The sequence below is a fragment of the Vipera ursinii genome (assembly GCF_947247035.1).
Source record: "Vipera ursinii genome assembly, chromosome: 16".
NCBI lineage: Eukaryota > Metazoa > Chordata > Lepidosauria > Squamata > Viperidae > Vipera > Vipera ursinii.
The window spans coordinates 6,079,027-6,105,173 of NC_139529.1; the positions used below are offsets into that span (position 1 = coordinate 6,079,027).

Below are 26,147 nucleotides of genomic sequence, written 5' to 3' on the forward strand. Positions count from 1 at the left end.
AGTTGATTTTTTTTTTGGTTTGTTTTTTGTGGAAAAGCAGGGTGTAATCTTGTTGCTGCATAATTTCGTCGGTGCGCTGGTTGCAAATTAGCCGAATGATTCTTACGTATCCTTCCAAGTTTTGCTGACAGGTATGTCCTCTTTTGCTTGAGGGCCGTGCGCCCCTGACAATTGTACAATCCATGGTCTTCCAGATGGGCGAAGAAGATTTGAGTGAACACATAGGAAGAGTTAGTAAACGTTGAGAGACGGTTGTAACCATTTTCAACTCGGCAAGAGAAGATTTGTAGCTCGGAGTTGGAACTGTGGGGTCCTGGGTGCTCTCTGAGCTGGGTGGTTTTTCTTGCAGACGTTTCACGACCCAGCTGGGGAACATCCTCAGCGCAAACCCCACCCGCTTCTAGCACTGATGATGTTCCCTAGCTGGGTCATGAAACGTCTGCAAGAAAAACCACCCAGCTCAGAGAGCACCAAAGACTTCACAATCCCATCTCTTCTTTGCTGTCTTCAATTTGTTTCTTTTCGTGCCTTTGAGTCAGTCTTGACTCCTGGAAAATGCCTGGAGAAGTCCTGGCAGTTTTCTCGGCAAGATTTCAGAACTGTTTTACTCCTGTCTCTTTCTTCCCAGGGCTGAGAGAGATATTAACTGGCCCGAAGTCACCCAGTTGGCTTTGTGCCTAAGGCAGTCTAGAACTCACCGTCTCCTGGTTTTCTAGCCTGATGCCTTAACCGCTGCCCCAAACTAGGTCTCCATTGCAGCCCCCCCCCCCGGCTGCAAGTTTGCCCAGCTTTTTTACACTTCAAAAAAAGAGGCGCCCTGGTGTGATGTCCCCAATTCAAATGCTGCTGAGTCTCCCAATGAAAAAAAAAAGTAATTAATTGGGGCCTTGCTAGTCCTCCCCATACCGTTTTCATGGTGAAAATGGTGTTGCATTCGTACGATATTTGTATCCTCCCTTTTGAAATGGCGGCGATAAGTAGAATTCGCCCATCCGGGACCGGATTTTTTTTGGGAAGCCAGGAACGTTTGAAATCCCGGAAACCAAAGACAGAGGAAGGAAAACGATTAAATTTCTACTTTTTTTTTCCCCTTGAAAGGCAATGACTTTGCCTAATGTGCCGCCAGCCGTGGTTAATTTTGGTTTTCATTCACCTGGCGTGGCTTGAAAGATGAAGCTTCTGAGGTGAAACTTTTGTGTCTTTCCTCATCCGGCCACACGATACAGACAACCGGGTTTTCTGCTGACGGGAAACCGGGATCGAAATCTGTGGGGAGGTGTTTGTACTTGATTCAATGCTGAAGTTTATTTCCTATTTACCAAAGCAGGTTTTCTGCTGGCTTCAGAGCAGCGTTTACAATGTGTATGTGACAGTTAATCGCTCGTAACTCCGTTACTGAAAGAAAGTGCAATCAGGGTTGTGAGTTTTTTTTAAAAAAACTATTAGCTGTGCTTTGGTTTTTCACACACATAAACGGGGATTGGGTTAAGGGAAAAGGCGCGATCACCAGAATCTCCTGGCTCAAGGGAACATTCTTCTTCCAGTTTAAACTTACAAGGGGCCTAGAATTTATATTGCATTTCCGACATTTTCCACTTTGCCTCCCAACGAACGGTCTTATTCTCGGACCACAAAACCAGGTTAACCTCCTCTGCCTGGCCCCTTTGTTCAGGTGAACGAATCTCCTCTCCTATCAGTGCTGATCCGTGCTGGTTGGGGAGGCTGGGAGTTGTAATCTTAAGAGAGGGAGGGGTGGTTAAGAGACGAAGGGAGGCCGATGTGTCTTTTGTTCCCTCTTGAGCAGGGAAAGATTTCGCAGCCTTTGCTGCTGCAAATAAAAAAAAATTAAAAAATGGGACCTGGCAAAATGAACCACCTTTGCGAGAAAAACGCGGCAAACGTTTGCCTCTTTTCAAGAACACGGCCGCAAATGTAGCGTTGACTTTACACACTGATCTGCTACGGCTTTGCACGTCTGTTCTGTTTGTGCCATTTGACTCGGTGTCTTAAATTTTTCCATGTTTCCCTGTGGTATTCCGATGTCTCCGAAGGAAGAACTCCTTCTCCTCCTCCTCCTCCTCCTCCTCCTCTCCTTCTCCTCCATCCCTCCTCCTTCCTTCCTCTTTCTCCATTCCTCCTCCTCCTTCATTTTTCCTTTTTTCTCCTTCTTCCCCTCCTCCCTCTTCTCCTCTTCCTCCCCCACCCCCCCAAGCTGGTGATGGGAGAGTGGCTGTTTTCTGCAAGGCTGACTTGCCAATATCTACAAAATACTCCTATCGCCAGACAGAAGGCACTTTGAAGCTGATGTATGTACAAAACCGTTTGTCCTTGACACTGGTTGCTTGTTCCTCCCGTCCTCTCTTTTTTCCCCTTTTCTTTCCAAAGAGCGCCCTTGAGCATGGTCCGGCATGAGTTAGGTGTGACTCCCCCTGCGCCCCCTCCCCAGGCAACCACAGGTGGAGAAGGAAGATGAATTCAGCCGTGTCCGTTCCAACTTTTCCAGCCCCACCACCACTCTCTCCCTGTAACTTGCTTCCAAGCCCAACGTGACTTCCACCTGGGATTTTGGTGCTCTTATTTGTGGTGGGGCCTGGGCGGGGGATAAACCCCGTGCGGATGGTCCAAGCGGTTTAGGAGAAGAATTTGGGGGGGGGGGAAACGACCGATCCCTTTGGCAGGAAGGAATGGGAGAAATCCAGGCGACGCTTACCGCTTAAATCCACACCGCCTCTCCCTCCGACGCACACTTAAACCCTGGTTGATTTCACCAAGAGGATCCCACGCCAGATAATTTAAGTGAAAAGTGGCTGTGAAGATTCTCCGTTCAACCGGGGTCACAGTTGTATCAAAAGTGTGTTTGTGTGTGGGGGGGTTATTTTTGAAAAGGCAATTGGACTGATTTATTTGTTATTTTTTTCAGGAAAAAGAAAGACATTTCACTTCCTATTCTGGAAGCTTGATCAGATCCGTCGGATGGTGCGGGAGACGGAAGGACAAGTCATCAAAATTAGTTGGTGTGTGTTTGCGTGTGTGTGTGTGGGGGGGGGAAATGATAGGTCCTGATAGGATTGTGTAGGTGTGGGGTGGTGAGAGTGGAAAGACTGCGTTTTCTTGGCATTCCACTGCTCTTAGGTGACCCTGAGGTCACAGATAAAACCCCACGTCACCACAACTGGTCTCAAATTGCTCGGGGGTTAAACTCTGAGGTTGCTGGTTTTCTTGCAGACGTTTCATGACCCAACTAGGTAATATCATCAGTGCTAGAAGGGAGTGGGGTCTGTTGAGTGGAGGAGGAGGAAGAGGAGGACTGTGGGGTCCTTGGTGGTCTCTGAGCTTGGGTTTTTTTTTCCTTTCTTGCAGGCGTTTCATGACCCAGCTAGGGAACATCCTCAGTGCAATCCCCACCCGCTTCTAGCACTGAGGATGTTCCCTAGCTGGATCATGAAACATCTCCAAGAAAACCACCCAGCTCAGAGAACAGCCAAAAACCTCACAAGTTCAACTCATCTTTGCTGTCTTCAAATTGTTTGTTTGTTTTCGTGCCTTTGAGTCAATCATGACTCCTGGAAAATGCCTGGAGAGGTCCTGGCGTTTTTTTCTGCAAGATTTGCGAACCGGTTTGTTCTCTCGCCTCTTTCTCCCCAGGGCTGAAAGAGAGAGAAGAGTAACTCTGAGGAAGGATAAACCCCCCCAAGTAACCACAATGGATCTCCAGGAGCATTGCTAATCCTCTCCCCCAATTCTCTAGGCCAGATTTGTAGCTTGGGGTTGAACTGTGGGGTCCCTGGTGGTCTCTGAGCTGGGTGGTTTTCTGGCAGACATTTCATGACCCAGCTAGGTAGCATCATCAGGGCTAGGATGGGAGTGGTGTCTATTGAGTGGAGCAGGAGGAAGAGGACTGTGGGGTCCTTGGTGCTCTCTGAGCTGGGTGGTTTCCTTGCAGATGTTTCATGACCCAACTAGGTAACATCATCGGTGCTAGAAGGGAGTGGGATTTGCACTGATTAATTGCACCCACCAATTAATCTCAACTGTCGATAATTCTCCTTCCACCTCCCACACCATACAATTGATGAAGCTTCCAGGATAGGAAGCAAAATGTCTTTTTTTCTCACAAAGGAAAAAAAAGTCCAGTTGCCTTTTCAAAGATATATTTAAAAAGCCACATTTGATACAAGTTTAAGGGGGAGCTTGGAACGGCCTCTTCCCCATGCCACGCTCGATGGGTCGATCAGAGAATTAAATCTCTTGAAATCTTTTTTTTGGGTTTAAATTCCCTTTTCTCAACGCCTCTGGGATCATGGCTTTATTCACACCTAACTTTTTTGCTGGATCGTGCCCCTTTTGACTGTTAACTCTAGTGGGATTTTGTACTTTTCAATGATTCTGTGCTGTCAGCCTGTGGCTTGCCCTCTTGTGAGTCTCAAAAGTTTAAATTATACCACCAAGTGTCTTAAACTTAATTGTATTTGCCATTGTTTTTTCAATGCTACAAGTAATAATGTATTATTTCCCTTTTTTTCCTGTGTGTTTTCAAAGCTTGTTAAAAAAAAAACACAGAGAGAGAGAGAGAGAGAGAGAGAAGCGCGCGCGAGAGAATCATACTTTGGATATAATGGCAAACATATTTGTTCTGAAAGTTCCATAGAACACAGCTGTAAAATCAACTGTTTTTTTTTCCTTCCTTGAGATGTAATAAATATTTATGACATTTGATAATGCTATATTCATCATTGGTTTGCTTCCCCTGGATTGTGCTTATAATTCATGAGCACCCCGAATTGTATGTTCTTGCTTCTCCCTGGACTTCGGAATATCGAACAGGGGAGAAAAATACACCCTTTGCCTTTTGTGAACACGCACACCCACAAACACACACGTCCTGATCCCTCTTTCCTAGGACCACATTTGATCATTTATCCTCACAATCTGAATTTCCGGGGGCAATTTAAGGTGGCAAGAAGGAAGCTCTGGATCAAATTCCAGTCTGTATCAGGGCTCCATTGGATGCGAACAACCACACCCATATCTCAGAGTTCAATTAGCTGTTTTATTGCTCTGATTGCACCTAGATAAAACTAAATGAGGTTCAACAGCGTCCAAAGGAGTCAGGCCTCCCCCACTTGTGCCTACGTAGGGATTCCAGGCTAATTCCCTGCTTGACGCCTCCCCCTGGCTTGGCAAGTCTTTCTCTGACATCCACATTGCTTAAATGGATTTTAGGTCAAGACCAACCTCACTGTTTGGAAGTTTCTCCTTAATTCCAGGTTGCTTCTCTCTTTGATCCGTTTCCAACCCTTGTTTCTCGTCCTTCCCTCTGGTGCTTTGGAGAGTAATTTTATTTCCTTTCTACCTTCTTTCCTTGAAGCTATCGAACAGAGGTTTTTCCCTTCTCCCAATCACGATTGTTCTATTTCTTTACAAAACGGTCCAGGGACGGTTTTATTTAGGTAACGCAAGTTACACCACCCTCCTCCCTCGTTTCCAACTCCCTATAGGTAGAAAAAAGGGACGCGGTGGCTCAGTGGGTTAGGACGCTAAGCTTCTCAATCAGAAGGTCGGCAGTTTGGTGGGTAGAATCCCGAGTGCCACATAGCAGAGTGAGCGCCTGTTACGTGTCCCAGCTTCTGCCAACCTAGTTCGAAAGCACGTAAAAAAGGCAAGTAGAAAAATAGGGACCACTCCGGTGGGAAGGTAACAGCGTTCCGTGCGCCTTTGGCGTCTAGTCATGCCGGCCACATGACCACAGAGACGTCCTCGGACAAGCGCTGGCTCTTCGGCTTTGAAACGGAGATGAGCACTGGCCCCTAGAGTCGGAAACGACTAGCACCCATGTGTGGGGGAACCTTTTACCTTTACCGGTAGAAACCGCTCAGTTACTTTAGTGGTTTTAACAGTCATTTATTGAAGCAAACCTCAAGCAGCATCGTTTCAAATGTCAAAAAGGCAAAATTAAACATTTACATTAGGAAATCTGAGCAGCCCGGTGCTGCAGTTCAGAAAACATAGCACCTTTTTTTTTTATTAGTAATACTCTTGGCCCTTCCTACCGAGGAAGGAGCAGAAACTGAAGCAGGCCCAGCTCCTTGGATAAACGAAAAGAACGGAAAGTTTTTGGCCTCGCCAACCAACGTTTTCGACCACCAGTTGAGTGAAATCCCCGATGAGGGGAAACAAAAGAGAGTAAAATCTCGCGTGCAAAAGTCTTAACGTGGTCCGCGAAAATACGCCTCTATCTCTTCCAGGTTTTTCCCTTTAGTTTCAGGGACCCAGAAAACGGTGAAGATCACGTTGAGCAAACAGGTGGAGGAGAACAGCCAGAAGGTCCCATGAGGAGTTAGGAGGACCTAGAGGAGAAAGAAGGAAGTTGGGTTAATGTTGGGGCAAGGCCTGGAACTCAGGTAAGCACAGCAGGGATAATGCTCGGTTGCGTTTATTTTCTTAATCATATTTAGATAGCCGTCCGCCTTGTGAGAAATGACAACGGGTGGCGCAGCACAGTCGGAGACAGTTCACAAAAGATGATCACCTCAAAAAAAACAGCACCTTCAGACACCGCAATGGGTCTCTTTCCACACCACATTCCAGAAACGTATTGTTCTTAGGCACCTGCACTTTTTTTTTTAAATGCAGTGTGCTTTGTGTTTGTGTCTTGAGACAAAGAAGAGAGGAGTTACATTTTGGAGCATGGATATCTCGACCTAGAGACTGCAGTCCTGAATCACAGGGGGATGCCACGACGAAGATACTGTGTTTAACCTTCTGACTTACTAGTGTGCCTTTTGTTATTTTTAGAAATAACTCCAGGTGGCTGGAATTGGCTGAGCCTTTACAAAGCCGCTTGATCCTTCCTCTCGGCGTTCCCTTCCCCAATGAGATCAAAAGCACCATGAAACATGCCCACGATCAAAGCCAAGACAGATCAACCAAAGGACCTTCTCCCCAACCAATGACGTTGGTCCCTCTTCTCCCGCAGAGGCCAGCTGGACTTCCGTCGGTTATGCTGACGTCACCTTTGCTTACCATGAGGTCGTGGAACTCCTTGGTGATCAGGAAAGCCATGAGCCAGTTGGTGAGGACGCAAGCCCCGCTGGCTATTCCTCGGGCTCTCAAGGGGAAGATTTCAGACATCAACAGCCAGGGGATGGGGCCCCAGCCCAAGGCAAAACCTGTGGGTGGCAGAACAGCAAAGCGAGACGGCGTTTGTGCTGGGTGAAATCAGGCAACGGGAAACAGATCGCCCTACTTCGCAATGGAGTGATGATGGGTGCAACCTGGGGCTGGAGGAACGTCTGAACATCATCATGAAGACTCCAAGGCTATCAAGCTTACTCCACTCAGGATGTACCAGGGGCCTCCAGAATTCCAGAGGGACCTCTGCTCTCAAGATCGCAACTAAGACTGTGGCCCTCTCTGCCCATTTGCTCCGGTAAGCACCTTGCCAAGCCCACAACCCACTTTGTTTTGCCGTCTCTGCACCTGTCCTCTCCACACCTCTTTCCAGGAGTTGTTGCAGGCTCAAGCAGCCAAGTCAAGTAGGGCTCAAACTGACATGGAAGGATCTTGATGGACCTGGCGTGAAAAATCTGCAGCTTTCCTGTCTCGATGATTTCACTGTGCACGTCACGTGTTTATTTAGTCTTAAAAGAGCACGGACTGCAAGAGTGGAAGAGGAAGGCTGACGTGGGATAAAAGGGGCCCGTCAAGGCAAGGGAAGCCCCATAGGTTAGCAGTTCGCTTCTTCCCAACATATCCATCAACCTCTTCTCCAAACTGCCTGAAGGCAGAACAAAGAAGCAACGGATGGAAACTAACCAAGGAGAGAAGCAACCTGGAATTAAGGAGAAACTTCCTAACCGTGAGAACAATTAATCAGTGGAACAGAAGTTGTGGGTGCTCCAACACTGGACGTTTTGAAGAAGAGACTGGACGTAGGGTCTAGGGTTTCCTGCCTGAGCAGGGGGTTGGACTAGATGACCTCCAAGGTCCCTTCCAACTCTGTCATCCCCTTACAGTTCAGAAACCGTTAACAGCCGAGCGTCTAAAGCTTCTGAAAGTTCCCCAGGATCAACCCCCCCCTCCTCAATAGTCCTAGATGATGGGACCCACCTTTTTTCAAGACCCTCACTCACCCATAATGAAGAAGCTCACGCTCAGGACTGCCAACCACGCCAGGGGGTGTCCTTCCTCCACCAGGGAGCTGTTCGGGGGGCCGTTCAGCATCTGGAGATGGGAAGAGTTGATGGGGCTGGAGCCGCTGATTCTGAAATAGATCCCAAACGCCATCGCGCTGGCAGCCATGATAACTCCTGGGGACGAGAGGTGGGAGAAAGAGCATTCAGAACATCAACTCCTTATTTGGGGGGAAAACTCAAAAACTTGCCTGAACTTGGGAAAGAGAGCCAGTCTTTCCATCATCCTACCTGAGACGATGAGAAGAATTTTTCGTCCGGTTTTATCAATAACGAGAGCTGCCATGGCTGTGAAGACGACTTGGATAGAGCCAACAATGACGGTAGCGGCACTACTGTTCTGGAAGGCACAAGGAACATGGAAGCTTTTTTTTTTTTGGCCTCCTAGGAAAAGGACAGGTGGTCCTCAACTTGCAACTGAATGACTTACGACCGGTCCTCGCACCTACGACACTTGCAACATCCTCACGGTTGCTTGGGCAAAATTCAGGGGCGTTATCTTTACTGTGGTGGCAGCACCCCAGGCTCGCATCATTGCCAACTCCAAGCTTCCCAACGGGTTTCCGACGAGCAAAGTCAAGGGGGGGGGAAGTTGGAGTCACTTAATGACCGCTTAGCTGCAGGGATTCACTTAACAACCGTGGCGAGAAGGCCGTACAATCGAGCGGGACTCACGGAACCACGGCCTTGATTAGCAATGGAAGTTCTGGTCCCAATTGTGCTTGTCAAGTCGAGGAATATTTGAGGGGCTGCGCCAAAGAAGAGGGGGGGGGTCAAGCTCTTCTCCAAAGCACCAGAGGGCAGGACGAGAAGCAACGGATGGAAACTCATCAAGGAGAGAAGCAACCCGGAACTAAGGAGAAACTTCCTGACGGTGAGGACAATTAATCAACGTTGCCTCCAGAAGTTGCGGGTGCTCCATCACTTTTTGAAGAAAAGACCGGACAGTCGCTTGTCTGAAGTGGTACAGAGTCTCCTGTTTGAGCAGGGGGTTGGACTAGAAGACCTCCAAGGTCCCTTCCTTCCAGCCCTATTCTCATTGACTACCTGTGCAATTGATTTGGTCAATACGATCAAGGGGTGTAGCTCCACCGCCCCCCAAATAAAAACCTAGTGGAGCCGGCGGAGGAGAGAAGAGATCCGCTGGGGGTAGACCAGGAGGAACAGTCCAGAGTTGACATCCTCACCTTAAAGTTGGCGTCTTCAAATATGCTTTCCGCATAAAACATCAAGGCATTGATCCCGGACGCTTGCTGGAAGAACATCATCGCCACTCCGATCAGGAACGGCTTGTAGATGGCGGGGTTCTTGAATTCAGCAATGCTCATTTCTTGCTACAAAGGGAAACGCAGGTATTGCTCGACTTAACAACAATATAAATTTAATAAATAATAAAATATAAATTTAATAAATAATAATTATTATTCATTTAGTGACCGTTCAAAGTTAGAACGGAACGGAAGAAAGCGACGTAGGACTGTTTTTCCACACTTAAGACCACCGCAGCATCCCCACGGTCACGATTTACATTCAGACACTGGACAACTGACTCACATTTATGACGGTCGCAACATCCCGGTGTGTGTGTGTGTGTGTGTGTGTGTGTGTGTGTGTGTATCAGGTGATCCCCTTTGGCAACCTTCTGACAAGCAAAGTCAAGGGCGGGGAGGCTTGATTCACTGAATGACGGTGTTACTAATTTAAGCACCGTGGCCATTCAGCTGACAGCTGCATCAAGGAAGGTCATCCAATGGGGCAAAATTCACTTAACAACCGTCTCCCTTAGCGACAGAAACTTTGGACTCAATCGTGCTCGTAAGCGACCTGAAGACTTGGTTATTCCAACAAGTGGGTCTGGACTGACTATGTTTTTTAAATTTGGCTTTTATTGAGTTAAATTGTCATGTATCTATTACATTTATTGTTTAATTCTTTTTTTGTATTCCATGTTTCTTAAATTTTTTGTTGTGAGCCGCCCTGAGTCCTTGGGGAGAAGGGTGGCATATAAATTCAATAAATCTAATCTAATCTAATCTAATCTAATCTAATCTAATCTAATCTAATCTAATCTAATCTAATCTAATCTAATCTAATCGAGGACTATCTGTATTTTGCTTGGTTTAAACTTCCTTTTCGTTTTGTTTGTGCGCCACCTATACTAGTCCCATGGCCACAGGCAGCAAATAAATTTGATAAACAAAACCACTGTCGTTGTTGTTGTTGTTATGTCACAGGGTGTGTCCAGAGCTGGCGTCTCAACCCATTTAGGGGAAAGGCGATTAAAGGAAGGCTTAAAACATCCAAGGCAACCCCAGAGCTGTCTCTGGATTCTCGCTCACCTGTTCGCCGGTGTTGGCTTCGATTTCCCGACATTCCCACTCGTGATCCACCAGCGGGCCGCGCAAGAATTGCAAAGCCGCGATGGCTTCCGGCTGCCGATTCTGACGTAGCAGGAACCGAGGCGTCTCGGGCATGAAAGCCATGAGCAGCAGCAGGAAACAGGGAGGGACACAGCACAGCACCGCCAGCCAGCGCCACGCCAGAGCCGTGCCTGGGGGGGGGACGGAGGGGGGGGACAGAACAAGGACCGCTGTTCTCAGGGCTTGCAAGGAAAGGGAGGGAGTCGAAACCCCACGGCTTGGATCTGCTGCAGACAGCTGAGCTGCTTTGCCTTTTGAGGACACAGAGAGATGCTGGCGGAGATGCCACCAGGGTCCTTCTCACGAGGTGGCACGTGGCCCATGGGCGATGCCCTAGGCTAGGGGTCTTCAAACTTGGCCCTTTTATGACTTGTGGACTTCAACTCCCAGAATTCCTCAGCCAGTCTGGCTGGCTGAGGAATTCTGGGAGTTGAAGTCCACAAGTCATGAGAGGGCCAAGTTTGAAGACCCCTGTCCTAGGCTCTCTTTTAAAAACGTGTCTTGTATCTAGGCTGGCTTTTCCTCCCTGCCCTGTTGTTCTTTCGTTGCATTCTCAGTTAAGATTTTGGGTTTTCAGGATGAAAATTACACAAGAGATGTCCTATTGTCCACTAGTTTTAGTTCAATCTCCTTCCTTCCTCCCTCTCTCATCTTTCTTTCCTCTCTTTCGTTCCTTCTCTTCCCAATTCCTTCCTACCCTTTTTTCTTTCTTTCTTCCTTCTTCTCTTCTCTCTCTCTCTCTTTCCTTTTCCAACTTTCCTTCCTCCCTTTTTCTTTTTCTCTTTCATTCTTTCTCTTCCCCACAATTCCTTCCTACCCTGCTTTTTTCTATTTCTTCCTTTCTTTTCTTTCTTCTTTCTTTCTCTCTTTCCTTTTCCAACCTGCCTTCCTTCCTCCCTTTTTCATTCCTTCTCTTCCCCACAATTCCTTCCTACCCTCTTTTTCTTTCCTTTCTTTCTTTTCTTTCTCTTTCTCTTTCCTTTTTCAACCTTCCTTCCTTCCTACCTCTCTCATCTTTCCTTTTTCTCTTTCATTCCTTCTCTTCCCCACAATTCCTTCCTTTTTTTCTTTCTTTCTTCCTCTTTCTTCTTTCTCTGTCTCTCTCTTTTCTTTTCCAACCTTCCTTCCTTCCCTCTTTTTCTTTTTCATTCTTTCTCTTCCCCACAATTCCTTCCTACCCTTTTTTCTTTCTCTTTCTTCCTTTCTTTTCTTCTTTTCTTTTCCTGTGTCTTTCTTTCCTTTTTCAACCTTCCTTCCTTCCTACCTCTCTCATCTTTCCTTTTTCTCTTTCATTCCTTCTCTTCCCCACAATTCCTTCCTACCCTCCTTTCTTTCTCTTTTTTCTTTCTCTTTTTCTTCCTTTCTGTGTCTCTTTCTCTCTCTCTCCTTTTCCAACCTTCCTTTCTACTCCCCTCCCTCCCTGTTCTTTCCTTCTTCACGACAAAACCCCTCCCTCCAGCCGACTCTGGATTTAACAATGCATCTTAAGCCAGAACATGACCTGCTAGGTAAGCTCCCAGGATGCCTGTCACCACCATCAGCTGAACGCATGAGCCAAGGACTCCTCGGATCTTGGAGTGAGACGTTTCGGATATATATATCTAAGACATAAGCCAGAAAGATTAAATTAACAACAGAAGCTGCAATGGAGAAGACCGGGCAGGTCACAGAATCTTACCGCCACCCTCGTCTTCCAATTAAAACTGGTAGTTCTCTTTTCCCATCTTGCCATTAAAGAGAAGGAAAATGAGCTCAAAGACAGGGATTGATTGACTTTTAACTCAACGTGATGTAGCTTAGGTTAATTTGAGAAATTCATCCCACGCAGGTGGATGCAGAAATGACTCCTGCTTGCTTGGACCCCCTTCAACGGCTCCTGCTGACCTAGGAGTCGTAATTTTCTTTCATCCTCTGCGGAATCACACTGGCAAAAAGATTGACACGTTTCCCTCCCCCCCCCCTCCCTTACCGGAACTACCAAGGATGTGACGCCACTGGCCAAGCCACACAGCAGCCGTCCCAGATAAAGCATCCAGATGTTTTGGGCCGAGATGATGATCAAGAAACCAAACACGTAAGGGATCGCACAGAGCATCAGGCTAAGTTTCCGGCCAATTTTGTCCACCAGGTATCCACCCAGAGTCCCACCAGCTGCAGCCCCCAGCGTGACCACGGACTGCAGAAAGAAGGGAAGAAAAAAGCCATGTGAGAAAAGGAGGGAAATGAAAACAGTGGACCCAAAATTCAGAGGAGGTTAGTGCTCTCTGAGGTTGGTTGTTTTCTTGCGTGCTTCATTATGCAAACTAGGGAACATCGTCAGTGCTAGAAGGGAGAGAGAAAACCCCATTCCTTTCAAGTACTGATAATGTTAATTAGCTGGGTCATGAAACGTCTGCAAGAAAATCAGCTCAGAGAGCACCAAGGATCCCACAGTCCTTTCCTCCTCCTCCTCCTCCTCCTCCTCCTCCTCCTCCTCTCCCCCCCCCCACAAACCCCACTCCCTTCTAGCACAGATGATGTTACCTAGTTGGGCCATGAAACGTCTGCAAGGAAACCACCAAGCTCAGAGAGCACCAAGGACCTTGCAGTCCTCCTCCTCCTCCTTCCTGCAAATCCCCCTTCTAGCACTGATGATGTTACCTAGTTGGGTCATGAAACGTCTGCAAGGAAACCACCAAGCTCAGAGAGCATCAAGGACCCGTCATTTCAACCCTGAGCTACAAATCTTCTCCTTTATTGGTACTCAAAAATTCACCCTGAATGTCTTCTAGGCAAATGCTACAATTTTACTATAAAGCCTTCAGTAGCAGCCTTGTTTCATTTATCTAAGGTCTGGTGATACTCAGGAAGGTGGAACGTAAGACGCAAGGATGATAATGACAATCCCAAAATACCTGGAACACCACTTAAACAATCATTGGCATCGACAAAACCACCATCGGTCAATTGCAAGAGGCAGCTTTACTTGCAACAGCTTACAACCTGCGCCAATAGTTTTAACCCCAACAAACCACAATGTCTTGGGAAGTTTCAATAACTGCCATCTCCAGTGGCCGATCGGCCCACAAGACCTCACGGCAACTCACCCCAAACCATGATGCTTGTGTGTCATCTAGTCTCAATTCTGGGTTGTTGCTTCGTTTCAAACTAGGGATAGCTGGTGAGCTGTACCCCAGGACAAAGCCGAAACTTAACGGACCTAAGACAGCGGCAAAGGTAGCCAAGTAGAGATGGCGGTTTTGGACTTTGCTGTAAGAGAAGCAAGGATGAGACAAATCGGCGATAAATATCAGTTTGGGGCCAGCCTTATTTCAGAAACAAAAATACAGACGCACCTCAAATAAATCTCCAGCTGAGTGGGTCTTCCAGCAGCATGCAGTTCTGTCTCTGGGTTAGGATCCAAAAGGGGTCTGTATTCCTCAGAAGTCATTCTCTTTGGCTGGGCCCCAAAGAAGAACGCTTAATGATAAGACAACTTGGCCTTAAGCCCCACGAAAATATCAGGGGAAAGAAAACAAGAGAAAAACCACAATAAGCGGGAGGATGCAAATCACATGACTTCAAATCACCAGCTTCCTCAGTTATAAACTGCAGACTCGGTAGTTCAAGGGAGGCCAAGTCTGCAGTGATCCATTTTGATTTTCCACCAGAAAAAGATGCACAGCCTCCCTCCATTCTTTGCTTTGCTCCAAAAGGGGATATTTGCAGTGGGTTTATATTTGGAATAGCCAGATAATTCTCTTCCCTGGTCTCTTTCTTGCTCCTCTGTCTTCTCTATCTGAGCAACCAGGAAAGCAAGAATGAAATAAAGAGGAAATTGTGTTCCCCAAGGATGAAGAAATCTGTCTATTAAAATAAATCCCCCAGAGCTTCAGGATTTCGAGGTACATGCAGCAAATTCATGTCTTTACACGACACAAGCTCGCACAAATCACCTGCATAGCTTATCCTTGTCCAGTATGACACCCCGCCCCTCCATCCAAACAATGGATTTCCTTTTCAACCATGGCACCAACCAAACTGATTCTCTCAACGGGCTTGAAACTGACTAGACCAGGGGTAGGCAACCTCGGCTCTTTTATGACTCATGGACTTCAACTCCCAGAATTCCTGAGCCAGCTGGGCGATCAGCTGCCACCCCCGTTGCGTCCAAGAGGGAGGGGATGCCGGGCGTTGTAAACACAGGCAATGGCTGGCTTTTCCAATTGCAGCCCCCTCCCTTTCCCACCCTGAATGATGAATTGCCATGCTGATGCTTGCAGAGGGCGCCAAGTTGGGGAAGGACGCAGGCAGGGATCTGGGCAAAGCAGCCATTTCCACCCCTTCGGCAAAGCCTCTTCCGAAGGGGCAAGTTTGAGTTCCCAGCCGGGGCGAGGCTGACCCGGAAAGCCTACTCACCTCCTTTCCCCTCCCCGCCACTTCTTTCTAATTCCGGGCCCCGCGAGCCGCGCTTCCCCGCCCACCCCAAGCAATGCAATGCAACCGGTTTGCAAGGTGGAACCAAAGACCCTCGCCAACTGGTTTCCGAGCGGGGCCGGAAGGCAACGGACCGGAAGTGTGTCGACTTTAAAGCGGAAGCGGCATCCGGTCCTGCTTCTTTCTCTCTCTCTCTCTCTCTCTCTCTCTCTCTCTCGGGAAGAAAAGTGGGCTTATCGGCCTCGATTCGAGGGGAAGTAAACAAGAAGCTTCGCCATTTTCAATTTATTTATTCCTCCCCCTTTTTTTCCCCGGAGTCTGGCTTCTCCGGACGAAACTCCCCGACTCCCCTAAAAGCCGACGCGGAAAGGACGCTCTGCCCTCTCCGACTCTATGCCCCGCCTTGCTAGAGAAGCGGGCGGCGTCGCGCGGAGATGACGTCCGTGCTCCGGCGCCGGAAGTTCCCGGGCCAAAAGCTCTATTGGAATCCGGTGGCGGCAGGTTCGGCGCCCCAAATGAAGCGGCGGGTGGGAGGGAGCGGAGTGGAGAGGGAGGGGGAGAGTCACGGGGAGGGGGGGGGTCAGGCCTGGGGTTGGAGCTCAGGTTGCTATGGAGACAGCCGGCAGCCAGGGGGCGGGGCCAGGAAGGAGTGGGGGCGGGGAGAGGTTTTCGGTGCGCCAAAGGGGTGGGTGGGTGGGAGATGGGGGCCACTGGGGGGAACATGGCGGCAATGGGACGGGGTGCTATTGCTTGCCCCCCCTTCCGTCTTCCTCCAGGCATGAGGAAAGCTCAGCCCCAGCTTGGCCCTTTGCAAACCAAAAGGGGTGGGTGGGCGTCAGAGGTGGGTGGGGGGAGGTCGGGGTTGAAGTCAGAAATACCTTTTAAACTCCAAACAAGATCAGAATGCAGAATGACAAGTGTTGGGCGGGACCTTAGAGGTCTTCTAGTCCAACCCCCTGCTGAAGCAAGGGACCCTATCCCATTCCAGGCAAATGGCTGTCCAAGGTATCAGCCTTGATATAAACGTAATAAGACCCAGCCAAAAGATAACAATAGAAGAGACCCTTAAGTCGCACACAGAATGCAGAATGACAGAGTTGGGAGGGACCTTAGAGGTCTTCTAGTCCAACCCCCTGCTCCAGCAAGGGACCCTATCCCATTCCAGGCAAATGGCTGTCCAGGGTATCAGCCTTGATATAAACGTAATAAGACCCAGCCAAAAGATAACAATAGAAGAGACCCTTACGTCGCACACAGAATGCAGAATGACAGAGTTGGAAGGGACCTTAGAGGTCTTCTAGTCCAACCCCCTGCTGAAGCAAGGGACCATATATCATTCCAGGCAAATGGCTGTCCAGTCTCTCATCGGCCTTGATATAAACGTAATAAGACCCAGCCAAAAGATAACAAGAGACCCTTACGTCGCACACAGAATGCAGAATGACAGAGTTGGAAGGGACCTTAGAGGTCTTCTAGTCCAACCCCCTGCTGAAGCAAGGGACCATATATCATTCCAGGCAAATGGCTGTCCAGTCTCTTATCGGCCTAATAAGACCCAGCCAAAAGATAACAATAGAAGAGACCCTTAAGTCGCACACAGAATACAGAATGACAGAGTTGGAAGGGACCTTAGAGGTCTTCTAGTCCAACCCCCTGCTGAAGCAAGGGACCATATATCATTCCAGGCAAATGGCTGTCCAGTCTCTCATCGGCCTTGATATAAACGTAATAAGACCCAGTCAAAAGATACCAATAGAAGAGACCCTTAAGTCGCACACAGAATGCAGAATGACAGAGTAGGAAGGGACCTTAGAGGTCTTCTAGTCCAACCCCCTGCTGAAGCAAGGGACCATATATCATTCCAGGCAAATGGCTGTCCAGACTCTTATCGGCCTAATAAGACCCAGCCAAAAGATAACAATAGAAGAGACCCTTAAGTCGCACACAGAATGCAGAATGACAGAGTTGAAAGGGACCTTAGAGGTCTTCTAGTCCAACCCCCTGCTCAAGCAGTAGACCTTATACCCTTTCCAGACAAATGGCTGTCCGGTCTCTTCTGGGAAAAACCTCCAGGGATGGAGCACTAACAACTTCTGGAGGCAGCCAGGGGGGTAGGATGGGCAGAAGGCAGCTCTGGTTTTTTCCCCCCCATCTAGACAGGAAACCAACCATCAGTGTCAGCACTTCCTTTATTCTAAGCTGGCAGTAACAGTATTTTGCAAGTCTGAAAGCACGTCTTCCTTCTCTTCCTTTCACTGTCCAGAAAAACAGGGAGGGCCCCTACTGAGTCGCTTCCCATGCCCCCATTCCCACACTGTGGCAGCAAATATTAAATCTTCGTAGGCTGAGGCACGCAGGAAGCGTACATAGATAGGCTTGTGGGAGATATTTGAGGTTTTGTGCTGTAATGGTTGTGTAGAACAAGTTCCTGGAGAAAGTTGGCCCCATTCCAGAACCACTTTTGTGCTTGCGTGATGGCCACCTCTTACGTCATCCCTCTGTTAGGGCCGCTGTTCGTTATTTATCTTTTTTTTAAAAAAAATAATTCCTTTCATTTTCTCCTGTCGGTTTGTTAATCCTTGACACCTTCCTCCACCCTGCCGTAAAATCTCTAGTAGGTGCCTTATAAAATGAAACAAAACAAAAAAAACACGACCGGGCCGTTTGCATGAGCTGACTTCAGCTTTTAGCCTGAGCGATCTGTCTCAGCTCTGGCAGCCTCCAAGAGGAAAAAAAAAGCAAAACGAAACAAAAATGAAAAGAATGGAGGAAGGAAAGAAGGAAAGAGCCTTGGGGAACTCTGAGGTGCACGCCTTGGTTACTAACGTGAGTTTTTTGTTCTTTGAACAGGAGAAATGGATACAGAGGAAGGTCAGCCCCTGCTGGGTTGCAAGGAGCAGAAGAAAAACTGGCAGCAACCTACCGAACATCATTCCATCACAGACAACTATCTAAGGTAGATGTAACCTCTTTCCCGAACTGTCCAAAGGCTAGGAATAAAAACTGGGAGAACAAGGAAAGGCACAGGAGAAGATTTTTTTTTCCATTTACCGGTCCTCTTTAATCCTCTTTGAGTTGTTTGAGCGTCAAACTGCCAAACGAGTTGTTCCTTTTCAAACCGTGCCCTTCGCAGTCTGCAAGGTTGTCTGGGACACTACACTTCCTCTTCACAACCTGTTTTCCTTGTTGCCTTCTGGGAGGCGAGGGCTTCGCGGTATCCAAAGCAGAACATCTGGATTCAGTCACAATTTTGTTCCGTACAGTATTGACCTCTCCCCTCTGTGTATTCAAGATGGGCAGTGATTAATATGTATATGTATTTATATGTAAGGGGGGAAGGAATATGCATCTGTCGTATGTAGCATGTTTATATGTGTGTTGTGTATCTGTACACTTTTGAGAGCAGGCAACAGAATGTCATAACGCATGCCAGTCTGCCCACAGTTAAAAAAAAAATAAGACAGTAAAGGTTATCTCTCTCTTGTTTAAGTCTTCACTGGGACCGGTCCTATTACAGGGAATCCTCAAATCACTGCCACGATTTCCCTAAGCGAGACAGTCGTTAAGTGAGCCTTGTCCCCATTTTACAGCCTTTCTTGCCACAGCTGTTAAGGGAATCACTGCAGTTGTGAAGTTGGCAACACGGTTGTCAAATGAATCGGGGCTTCCCCCATTGACTTTGCTTGTCAGAAGGTCACAAAAGGGGACCACGTGACCCACCCCACCCCCAAGACACTGGGACCATCATAAATACGAGCCCAGTGTCTGAATGTTGATCACGTGACCGCGGGGATGCTGCCACAGTCGTTAAGTGTGAAAAACGGCCCTTAAGTCTCTCTTTTTTCCAGTGCCCTTGTAAGTGAACGGTCGCTAAATGAAGGGCTACAAGTTGACTCCTGGTATCAGCACGGGGTTGAAACGTTGCGCAGGCTGTGGGTACCTAATGCCCTCTTTTGATGCACCGCAGGTAAATGTTTCTCTTACCTTATGGAGAGGAAGGACTTCGAAGCATGGCTTGAAAACCTCTCTGCCACGTTTCTCGCCCTGACGGACCTGCAGAGGAATGAGGCGTTGGACGATCTGATAGCCTTGAGCGGGGCTGCTCAGCTCAGGCACCTCTCCAACAGCCTGGAGACCCTCCTCAAGCGGGACTTCCTGAAGCTGCTCCCGCTGGAGCTGAGCTTCTACCTGTTAAGATGGCTGGACCCTCAGACCTTACTCACGTGTTGCCTCGTCTCTAAGCAGTGGAACAAGGTCATAAGTGCCTGTCTGGAGGTGTGGCAGGCGGCCTGTCGGAACCTGGGCTGGCAGATCGACGACTCTGTTCAGGATGCTCTCCACTGGAAAAAGGCCTACCTGAAGGCCATCTTGCGGATGAAGCAGTTGCAGGACCACGAAGCTTTCGAGACCTCCTCCTTGATCGGACACAGTGCCAGGGTGTATGCGCTGTATTACAAAGACGGACTCCTTTGCACAGGTAGGGCAGTCCTGGACCTAAACAGCTGCGGCGAGAGTTGGAGACGGGCAGTGGTTGAAGATTACGGGTTGCCGCGGGCAGTCAAAACACCGGGCCCCAAAAAACAACCGTGCCCCTCTGGCGAGAAAGCTAAATTGGAGCCCTACGGACAAAACCGTCAAGTGTGCAGGAAGTTGGTCTTCCCGGTTTGCCATGCATCGGCTCAGCCTTCCTCCGAGCCCTCTGGCTCCCAGGTCACTTAAAGTAACCTGCCTTTCTTCCCTTTGGGTTGTAGGTTCAGACGACTTATCGGCCAAGCTGTGGGACGTGAGCACGGGGCAGTGCATCTACGGCATCCAGACCCACACGTGTGCGGCGGTAAAGTTCGATGAGCAGAAGCTGGTCACTGGCTCGTTCGATAACACGGTAGCCTGCTGGGAGTGGAGCTCAGGAGCCAAGACACAGCATTTCCGAGGCCACACAGGGGCAGGTAGGTCGGGGTTTTGAGGAGGGGGTCGTGGCAGGTACGTGTTATGTGGAGCTGCTTCCTCAGTTTAGCCATCCTTCCGCCTCCCATCTTGCAGACTGCTTAGGACAAAAATACCGATAGGGGAAAATGTTTGTAGATCAGGATCAAGACGATGGGTCCTTGATGCTCTCAGACCTGGGTTGTTGTTGTTGTTGTTTTGCAGATAGTTCACCACCAAACTAGATAACATCATCAGTGCTAGAAGGGTGTGGGGTTTGCAGATTTTAGGAGGAGCAGGAGGAGGACCTTGGGGCCTTTGTTGCTCTCTGAGCTTGGTGGTTTTCTTGCAGACGTTTCGTGACCCAACTAGGTAACACCATCAGTATTGGAAAGGAGTGTGGTGTGCAGAATGGAGGAGGTGGAGGACTGTGGGGGGGTCCTTGGCGCTCTCTGAGCTTGGTTGTCTTCTTGCAGACGTTTCATTAACAAACTAGGTAACATCAGTGCTAGAAGGGAGTGAGGAATGATGGAGGAGGAGGAGGACTGTGGGGTCCTTGGCGCGCTCTGAGCGTGGTTGTCTTCTTGCAGACGTTTCATTACCAAACTAGGTCACGTCATTGGTGCTAATAGGAGGAGGACTGTGGGGTCCTCGGTGCTCTCTGAGCTTGGTGGTTTTCTTGCAGACGTTTCATGACCCAACTAGGTAACACCATCAGTATTGGAAAGGAGTGTGGTGTGCAGAATGGAGGAGGTGGAAGACTGTGGGGGGTCCTTGGCGCGCTCTGAGCGTTGTCTTCTTGCAGACGTTTCATTACCAAACTAGGCCACGTCATTGGTGCTAATAGGCATGGCACAAATGACGGTGTAAAATGATGGTGTGATCTAGTTTGGAAATGAAATGTCTGCAAAAAAGGAGAACACCCAGCTCAGAGAGCACCAAGGACCCTTCATGCTGGTATGTTCCGGCCGCTCTTCAAATTTCTCTTCCGATTCCACCTCTTGGAAGAGTCTGTCCCTTTTATAATACAATTCTCTTTTCTCTTCCTGTAGTTTTCAGTGTGGATTACAATGATGACTTGGATATTCTGGTCAGTGGCTCAGCGGATTTCACTGTGAAAGTGTGGGCCTTATCGACAAGCGTCTGCCTCAACACGTTGACTGGACACACGGAGTGGGTCACAAAGGCGAGTAGCTCAGATGTTCTCCTTTTCCCAAGCCAACCTCTTGGGTTACTTAACATTTTCTCCAACCAGCTTAGGAAAGGCTTGAGCTGTGTACCTTAGAGCTGTTTCGTTGACGCTCGAGATCAGAGTTCTCCAAACTCAACGGTTTAAAGATTTGTGGACTTCAACTCCCAGAATTCCCCAGCTAGCATGGGGATGTCAACTGTCCAGTTGGCGAATCCAGAAAAAAAGAACTCCTGGGACATTATTATTTTACTAAGAGCATAAAACTTTACTCATTATGCTACATTGGCATCGAAGAAGCAAAACCAGCTCTGGGTTTCCCGCATAAAAGCAAGTGTTAATTCCCCCTTTTCCCTCCAGTCCAAAACGTCCACCGATCCCTTCTGTTCATTTTGTTATGGGAAACAGCCAGCCACGCCAGGACATCTGCTCGCTGTGTCCTTGAGATGACAGCGCTGTGTCACGGAAGCCGACAGATTTTTGAATGCCATTCTCCCACCTCTGCATTCCAGCCACCCCCCTCCCTGTTAGTTTGCTGATAATTCACATAACAGCGCAGATGTTGCTCTACCAGAGAATTAGTACGTTCAGCAGCCCCACCTGTTTACAGGTGATATGAGATCTGACTGTCTGAATCAGGCCCAGGAAACCTGATCTGAATGCACCGGAACAAATCTTAACGTGTTGGGTTGGCTTGCCTGTAGCCTTTCTGAAATCCACTTTTTTTCCCGGCAGGTGGTCTTACAAGAGAGCAAAGTCAAATCCCTCATGCACAGCCCTGGCGATTACATTCTTTTAAGTGCGGATAAGTATGAAATCAAGGTACGTCCAGCTTTTCATTTAGGAAGCATTGAAATTGGGGGAGCAAGGGGGCCGGTGTCTGGAGGACTAAGAGAGGGGCAGGTAGTCCTCGACTTAACGACCACAATTGAGTCCAAAATTTTTGTTGCTCAGCGAGACGTTTGTTAAGTGAATTCTGTCCCATGCGAGGACCAGCTGTTAGGTGGATCACTCCCGTTGTTAAGTTAGGGACCCAGTTGTTAAGTGAATCTGGCTTCCCCCTCAACTTTGCTTTGTCAGGTCGCAAAAGGAGATGACACGATCCTGGGACTCTGCGGCCGTCATAAATAAGAACTGGTTGCCAACATATGACTCTTGATCACACGACCCTGGGGATGCTATTGTGAAAAACGGTCCAAAGTCGACTTTTTTTCAGTGCCGTTGTAACGTCAAGCGGTCACTAAACGAACTCTTATAAGCCGAGGACTACCTGTACTCGAGAATTTGATAGATTTGCCCTGTAAGAATTTTCTTCGGGAAGAGAAGATTGGAAGTCAGAAAAGGCAAGATGGCTGCAGCTTGGCGAAAAGAAGGGTGAGGATAGATGAGAAGGAAGATTTTGACACTGAGGTCCCTAGGTGACTTTGAGCGCCGAGTACCTTAATCCTTTAAACAAAGAAAACGGAAAGAACATCGGTTGTTAGGTGACTGTTTCTTCTGTTGCCTGCCTCAAGGCGACACAGACTTTGCAAATGGATTCTTAAGAAATTTCAGGTTTGAGGGGACGGTAGTTCTCTCAATTTTTTCTTTTTCTTTTTCTCTTCTTTTCTTTTAAGAGATGAGAAATGTAAAAAAAAAATGTGATGGCTTGTGTGAGAAAAAAAAAGATTTAAATGCTTAAGGGTAACTAATTTTGAGAAAATCTTAACCATTAAATGTTTTGAATACTGTGGGGAAAACAAATTTAAATCAGAATGTAAACAGGATTTATGACGAGGCAGTCAAGACGACCATCGAAAAGAAGCTTTACGCTGATGTGGTTATTTATTTGCAGAAGCATGAGAAAAAGGTTTATATTTCACTGTCATTTATTTAAATAGGAACTGTATTAATTTAAGGTTGGCTAAAGAGAATATGACTGGAAGAAGAGGGAATCAAGGACAGTTATTTGATGGACTATAAAATTGTAGAAATTAATTGTTACTGTTTTCTAAACACTAACCCAGACAACACAATGTTTACCAACTATTAAGGTGTGTGTTAAAAATCAATAAAACACATTTGCTGTGGGATGTTTTGTAGCCTAGAAAAGGAGATTGGACATTTGGGAGGGGGGTAATTATCTCAATTTAGCTTTTTGTGGCGGTGGGCTCACGCTAGGCTTGGGGCATTTTCCAAAAAGTCTTATTTGCTAAAGGGAGCTTGTGGGTATTTGGGGAAGTTGTTCCAGGCCCAGAGATGGCAGGAGATGGTCAGGAGTTGAACTTCTAAGGTTGCTACGATTTCCTGGTTTTCAAATTTTTTCTTTTTTCTTTTTCCTTTGCAGATCTGGCCAATCGGAAGAGAGATCAACTGCAAATGTTTGAAGACCCTGACGGTTTCCGAAGACCGCAGCATCTCTCTGCAGCCTCGGCTTCACTTCGACGGGAAATACATTGTGTGCAGTTCGGCGATCGGATTGTACCAGTGGGACTTCGCCAGCTACGATATCCTGAGGTAGCCGTTCTGAATTTTTTTTTCTAAAAAATAAATAAATTATGGAATAGAGGAACTCGTGGCCAGACGCTCCTTTTACCCAAAATGCACTGGGAAGGCCTTGCAGATGCCCCTAAGAAGAAGCTGAGCTGAGCTATCTTCTTTCCGGATCAGTAGCTTTTGTACATCACATTGGCAAACGTTCCCTGGAGGTCCTAAGATGCTTCTGATACTTGCCGTGTCCCGCCTGGAGTCTTCTAAACTGTGGGGTCCTTGGTGGACTCTGAGCTTGGTGGTTTTCTTGCAGACATTTCATTACCCAACTAGGTAACATCATCAGGGCTAGAAGGCAGTGGGGTTTCTGGAGAGGATGAGGAAGAGGATTGTCGGGTCCTTGGTGGTCTCTTAAGGTTGGTGGTTTTCTTGCAGACATCTCATTACCCAACTAGGTAACATCATCAGGGCTAGAAGAGAGCGGGGATTGTGCTTTTTATATGCTATTCAGTTTCTCTGAATGTAGCTACTACGTTTTGTGACACTGTCTCTAAAATTAGGCAGGCCTTAGTCACCCACTGATGATTTTACCATCAGTTGTAATATATTACCATGTCCTGCTCTGTTCAGTTCTGCTTTATCTTAGTTAATCCGTTGCGTTCTTGGGTGCTGGTCTGTGACTCTTACTAAAGATGGATTGACTGATTGATTGAGTGTTCTTGGTGGTTTCTTGATTAGGCTTACTGCTAGCTTATTTGTCTGCGTTGGTAATTACTTGATTAGTATTAATCTTGGTGTTAATCTCTGCTTACCTGGTGTCGATTGCCGATGCTCACAGCTTCCCAGTTGAGTCTGTCCATTTATTATGAAATTAAAGAGTTTCCATCATATCTTCTAGCTGCTGGCAGATGTTCCTGGGTGCACTCTGCCACCTGTCTGTTCTACATAGTGGCTGTTAACAATCCTTACACCATGTATTACATAGAGGACTCCCCTTTTTTATTTTTTTTATTTTGGAGCTGCTGGGTCCTTTGTTTTACTTAGAATATTTTGGAAGGTTGTTGGCGGCGTCTGAGATATTTTACATACCGGACGCTAAGTGTTTTAAACTATAATGGATGACACGTTCTAAACCCAAGCTAAGGAGATGGCTTCTTCTTGTTGGGCGTGTGTATGTGTGCGTGCGTGCGTGCGCGCGTGGGCTTCATTATCCCTGTCCCGTTCTCCCGTTGTGATGGAATGTGCGCTTGGAAAAGCGGGATGTGTGTGTGGGGGGGATTCGGGGCAACACAGAGCTTTCCCCTTCCATTATCATCATCATCTTCTTCTTCTTCATTATTATTATTATTATTATTATTATTATTATTATTATTATTATTATTCCTCTTATATTTTCATCTGATTTTTTTTTTCCTGCCTTTACTGCAGGGTTATCAAACCACCTGAATTTGCAAACCTGTCCTTGCTGGGCTTTGGTGACATTTTCGCCCTCCTGTTTGATAACCACCACCTGTACATCATGGACCTGAGGACAGAGAAGTTGATCACCCGTTGGCCGCTGCCGGAATACCGGAAGTCCAAAAGGGGCTCAAGCTTCTTGGCTGGAGAAATGGCTTGGCTGGACGGCTTGGACGGACGCAATGATCTGGGCTTGGTGTTTGCCACCAGCATGCCCGACCATAGTATCCACCTGGTTTTGTGGAAGGAACATGGCTGAAGTCAGCCGACGGACTCTGGGATATGTGGCTTTATATATATATATATATATATATATAATAAATATATAAAGAGAATGGAGACTGCCAGCAACGAATCCAAGGGACAATGCTTTGCATGAACCAAAGTTAACACGAGGTTTTCATCCTGCAACGCACAATCGTCGTCGTCATTTTTTTTTTTTTTTTACCATTTTGTTTTCAATGCCATTTTTGGGAGAGGAGGAGCCCCAACCCCCACCCCCGGCACAAAGGAGCCTGTTGCCATTTCTTTCTTTCTTCTCAGAATGAAGGTTTCCCAGCATCTTGACTGTTTCCAACATTGGCTCATACGTATATATCTTATTCGTGTTCAAATATATCCATTTGAGCATATTTTGCGACCGGTTTGGGGTTTCTTGGGGGTTGGCAGGAGGGGGAAAAAAACAACAACAACAGCTCAAGACAATTGAAATGCATCTCTTTCTAACCACTCTCTCCCCGTTTGGAGGAAAAAAGGAAATCAAGTCAAATTTGCTTTTTCTTTGTTTGTTTTCTTTAAAAAAAAAACCCTCTGATTCACCACCGTTATGTAAGATTTGAATACAGCTAGTCCTTAACACCCAACCACGACAGCCCCAAATTTCTGTCGCTAAGCGAGACAGTTGTTAAGTTTTGTCCCCGTTTTGGCAACCTTTCTGGCTACCGTTGTTAAGTGAATTGTTAAGCTGAGTTAGTAACCCAGTTGGGAAGTGGGTCTGGCTTCCCCATTGACTTTATTTTATTTTATTTTAATCCCTTGGTGGAGCAGTGGGCTAATGCCTCCTTAAGTAACACCAGCTGC

At 47.5% G+C, this 26,147-nt stretch overlaps 3 protein-coding genes across 6 annotated transcripts in view; 2 read left to right on the plus strand and 1 right to left on the minus strand.

Moving 5' to 3' along the window:
* Window positions 1–26,147, plus strand: part of NTNG2 (netrin G2) — a 226,933-nt gene that overhangs the window by 62,060 nt on the left and 138,726 nt on the right.
* On the minus strand, window positions 5,896–15,131 carry SLC2A8 (solute carrier family 2 member 8). Of its 4 annotated transcripts, none has more exons than XM_083375134.1 (11): window positions 15,011–15,131; window positions 13,948–14,093; window positions 13,699–13,861; window positions 12,582–12,788; window positions 12,114–12,213; window positions 10,532–10,743; window positions 9,380–9,526; window positions 8,424–8,532; window positions 8,133–8,309; window positions 7,024–7,169; window positions 5,896–6,347 (listed from the first exon to the last, which is right to left on the minus strand). In XM_083375134.1, the coding sequence occupies exons 2-11, from the start codon at window positions 14,040–14,042 to the stop codon at window positions 6,207–6,209; spliced, it is 1,497 nt and encodes a 498-aa protein (XP_083231260.1). In that variant the 5' UTR covers window positions 14,043–14,093; window positions 15,011–15,131; the 3' UTR covers window positions 5,896–6,206. The 4 variants fall into 4 exon arrangements, with proteins under 4 accessions (XP_083231260.1, XP_083231261.1, XP_083231262.1 ...); XM_083375135.1 differs by lacking the exon at window positions 15,011–15,131 and adding an exon at window positions 14,541–14,931 and having other exon boundaries at window positions 13,948–14,087; XM_083375136.1 differs by lacking the exon at window positions 15,011–15,131 and adding an exon at window positions 14,548–14,565.
* On the plus strand, window positions 15,474–25,915 carry FBXW2 (F-box and WD repeat domain containing 2). Its single transcript, XM_083375151.1, has 8 exons — window positions 15,474–15,529; window positions 17,879–17,984; window positions 18,996–19,505; window positions 19,780–19,974; window positions 21,004–21,137; window positions 21,876–21,962; window positions 23,467–23,636; window positions 25,038–25,915. Exons 3-8 carry the CDS (start codon window positions 19,016–19,018, stop codon window positions 25,324–25,326), a joined length of 1,365 nt encoding a protein of 454 aa, XP_083231277.1. The 5' UTR covers window positions 15,474–15,529; window positions 17,879–17,984; window positions 18,996–19,015; the 3' UTR covers window positions 25,327–25,915.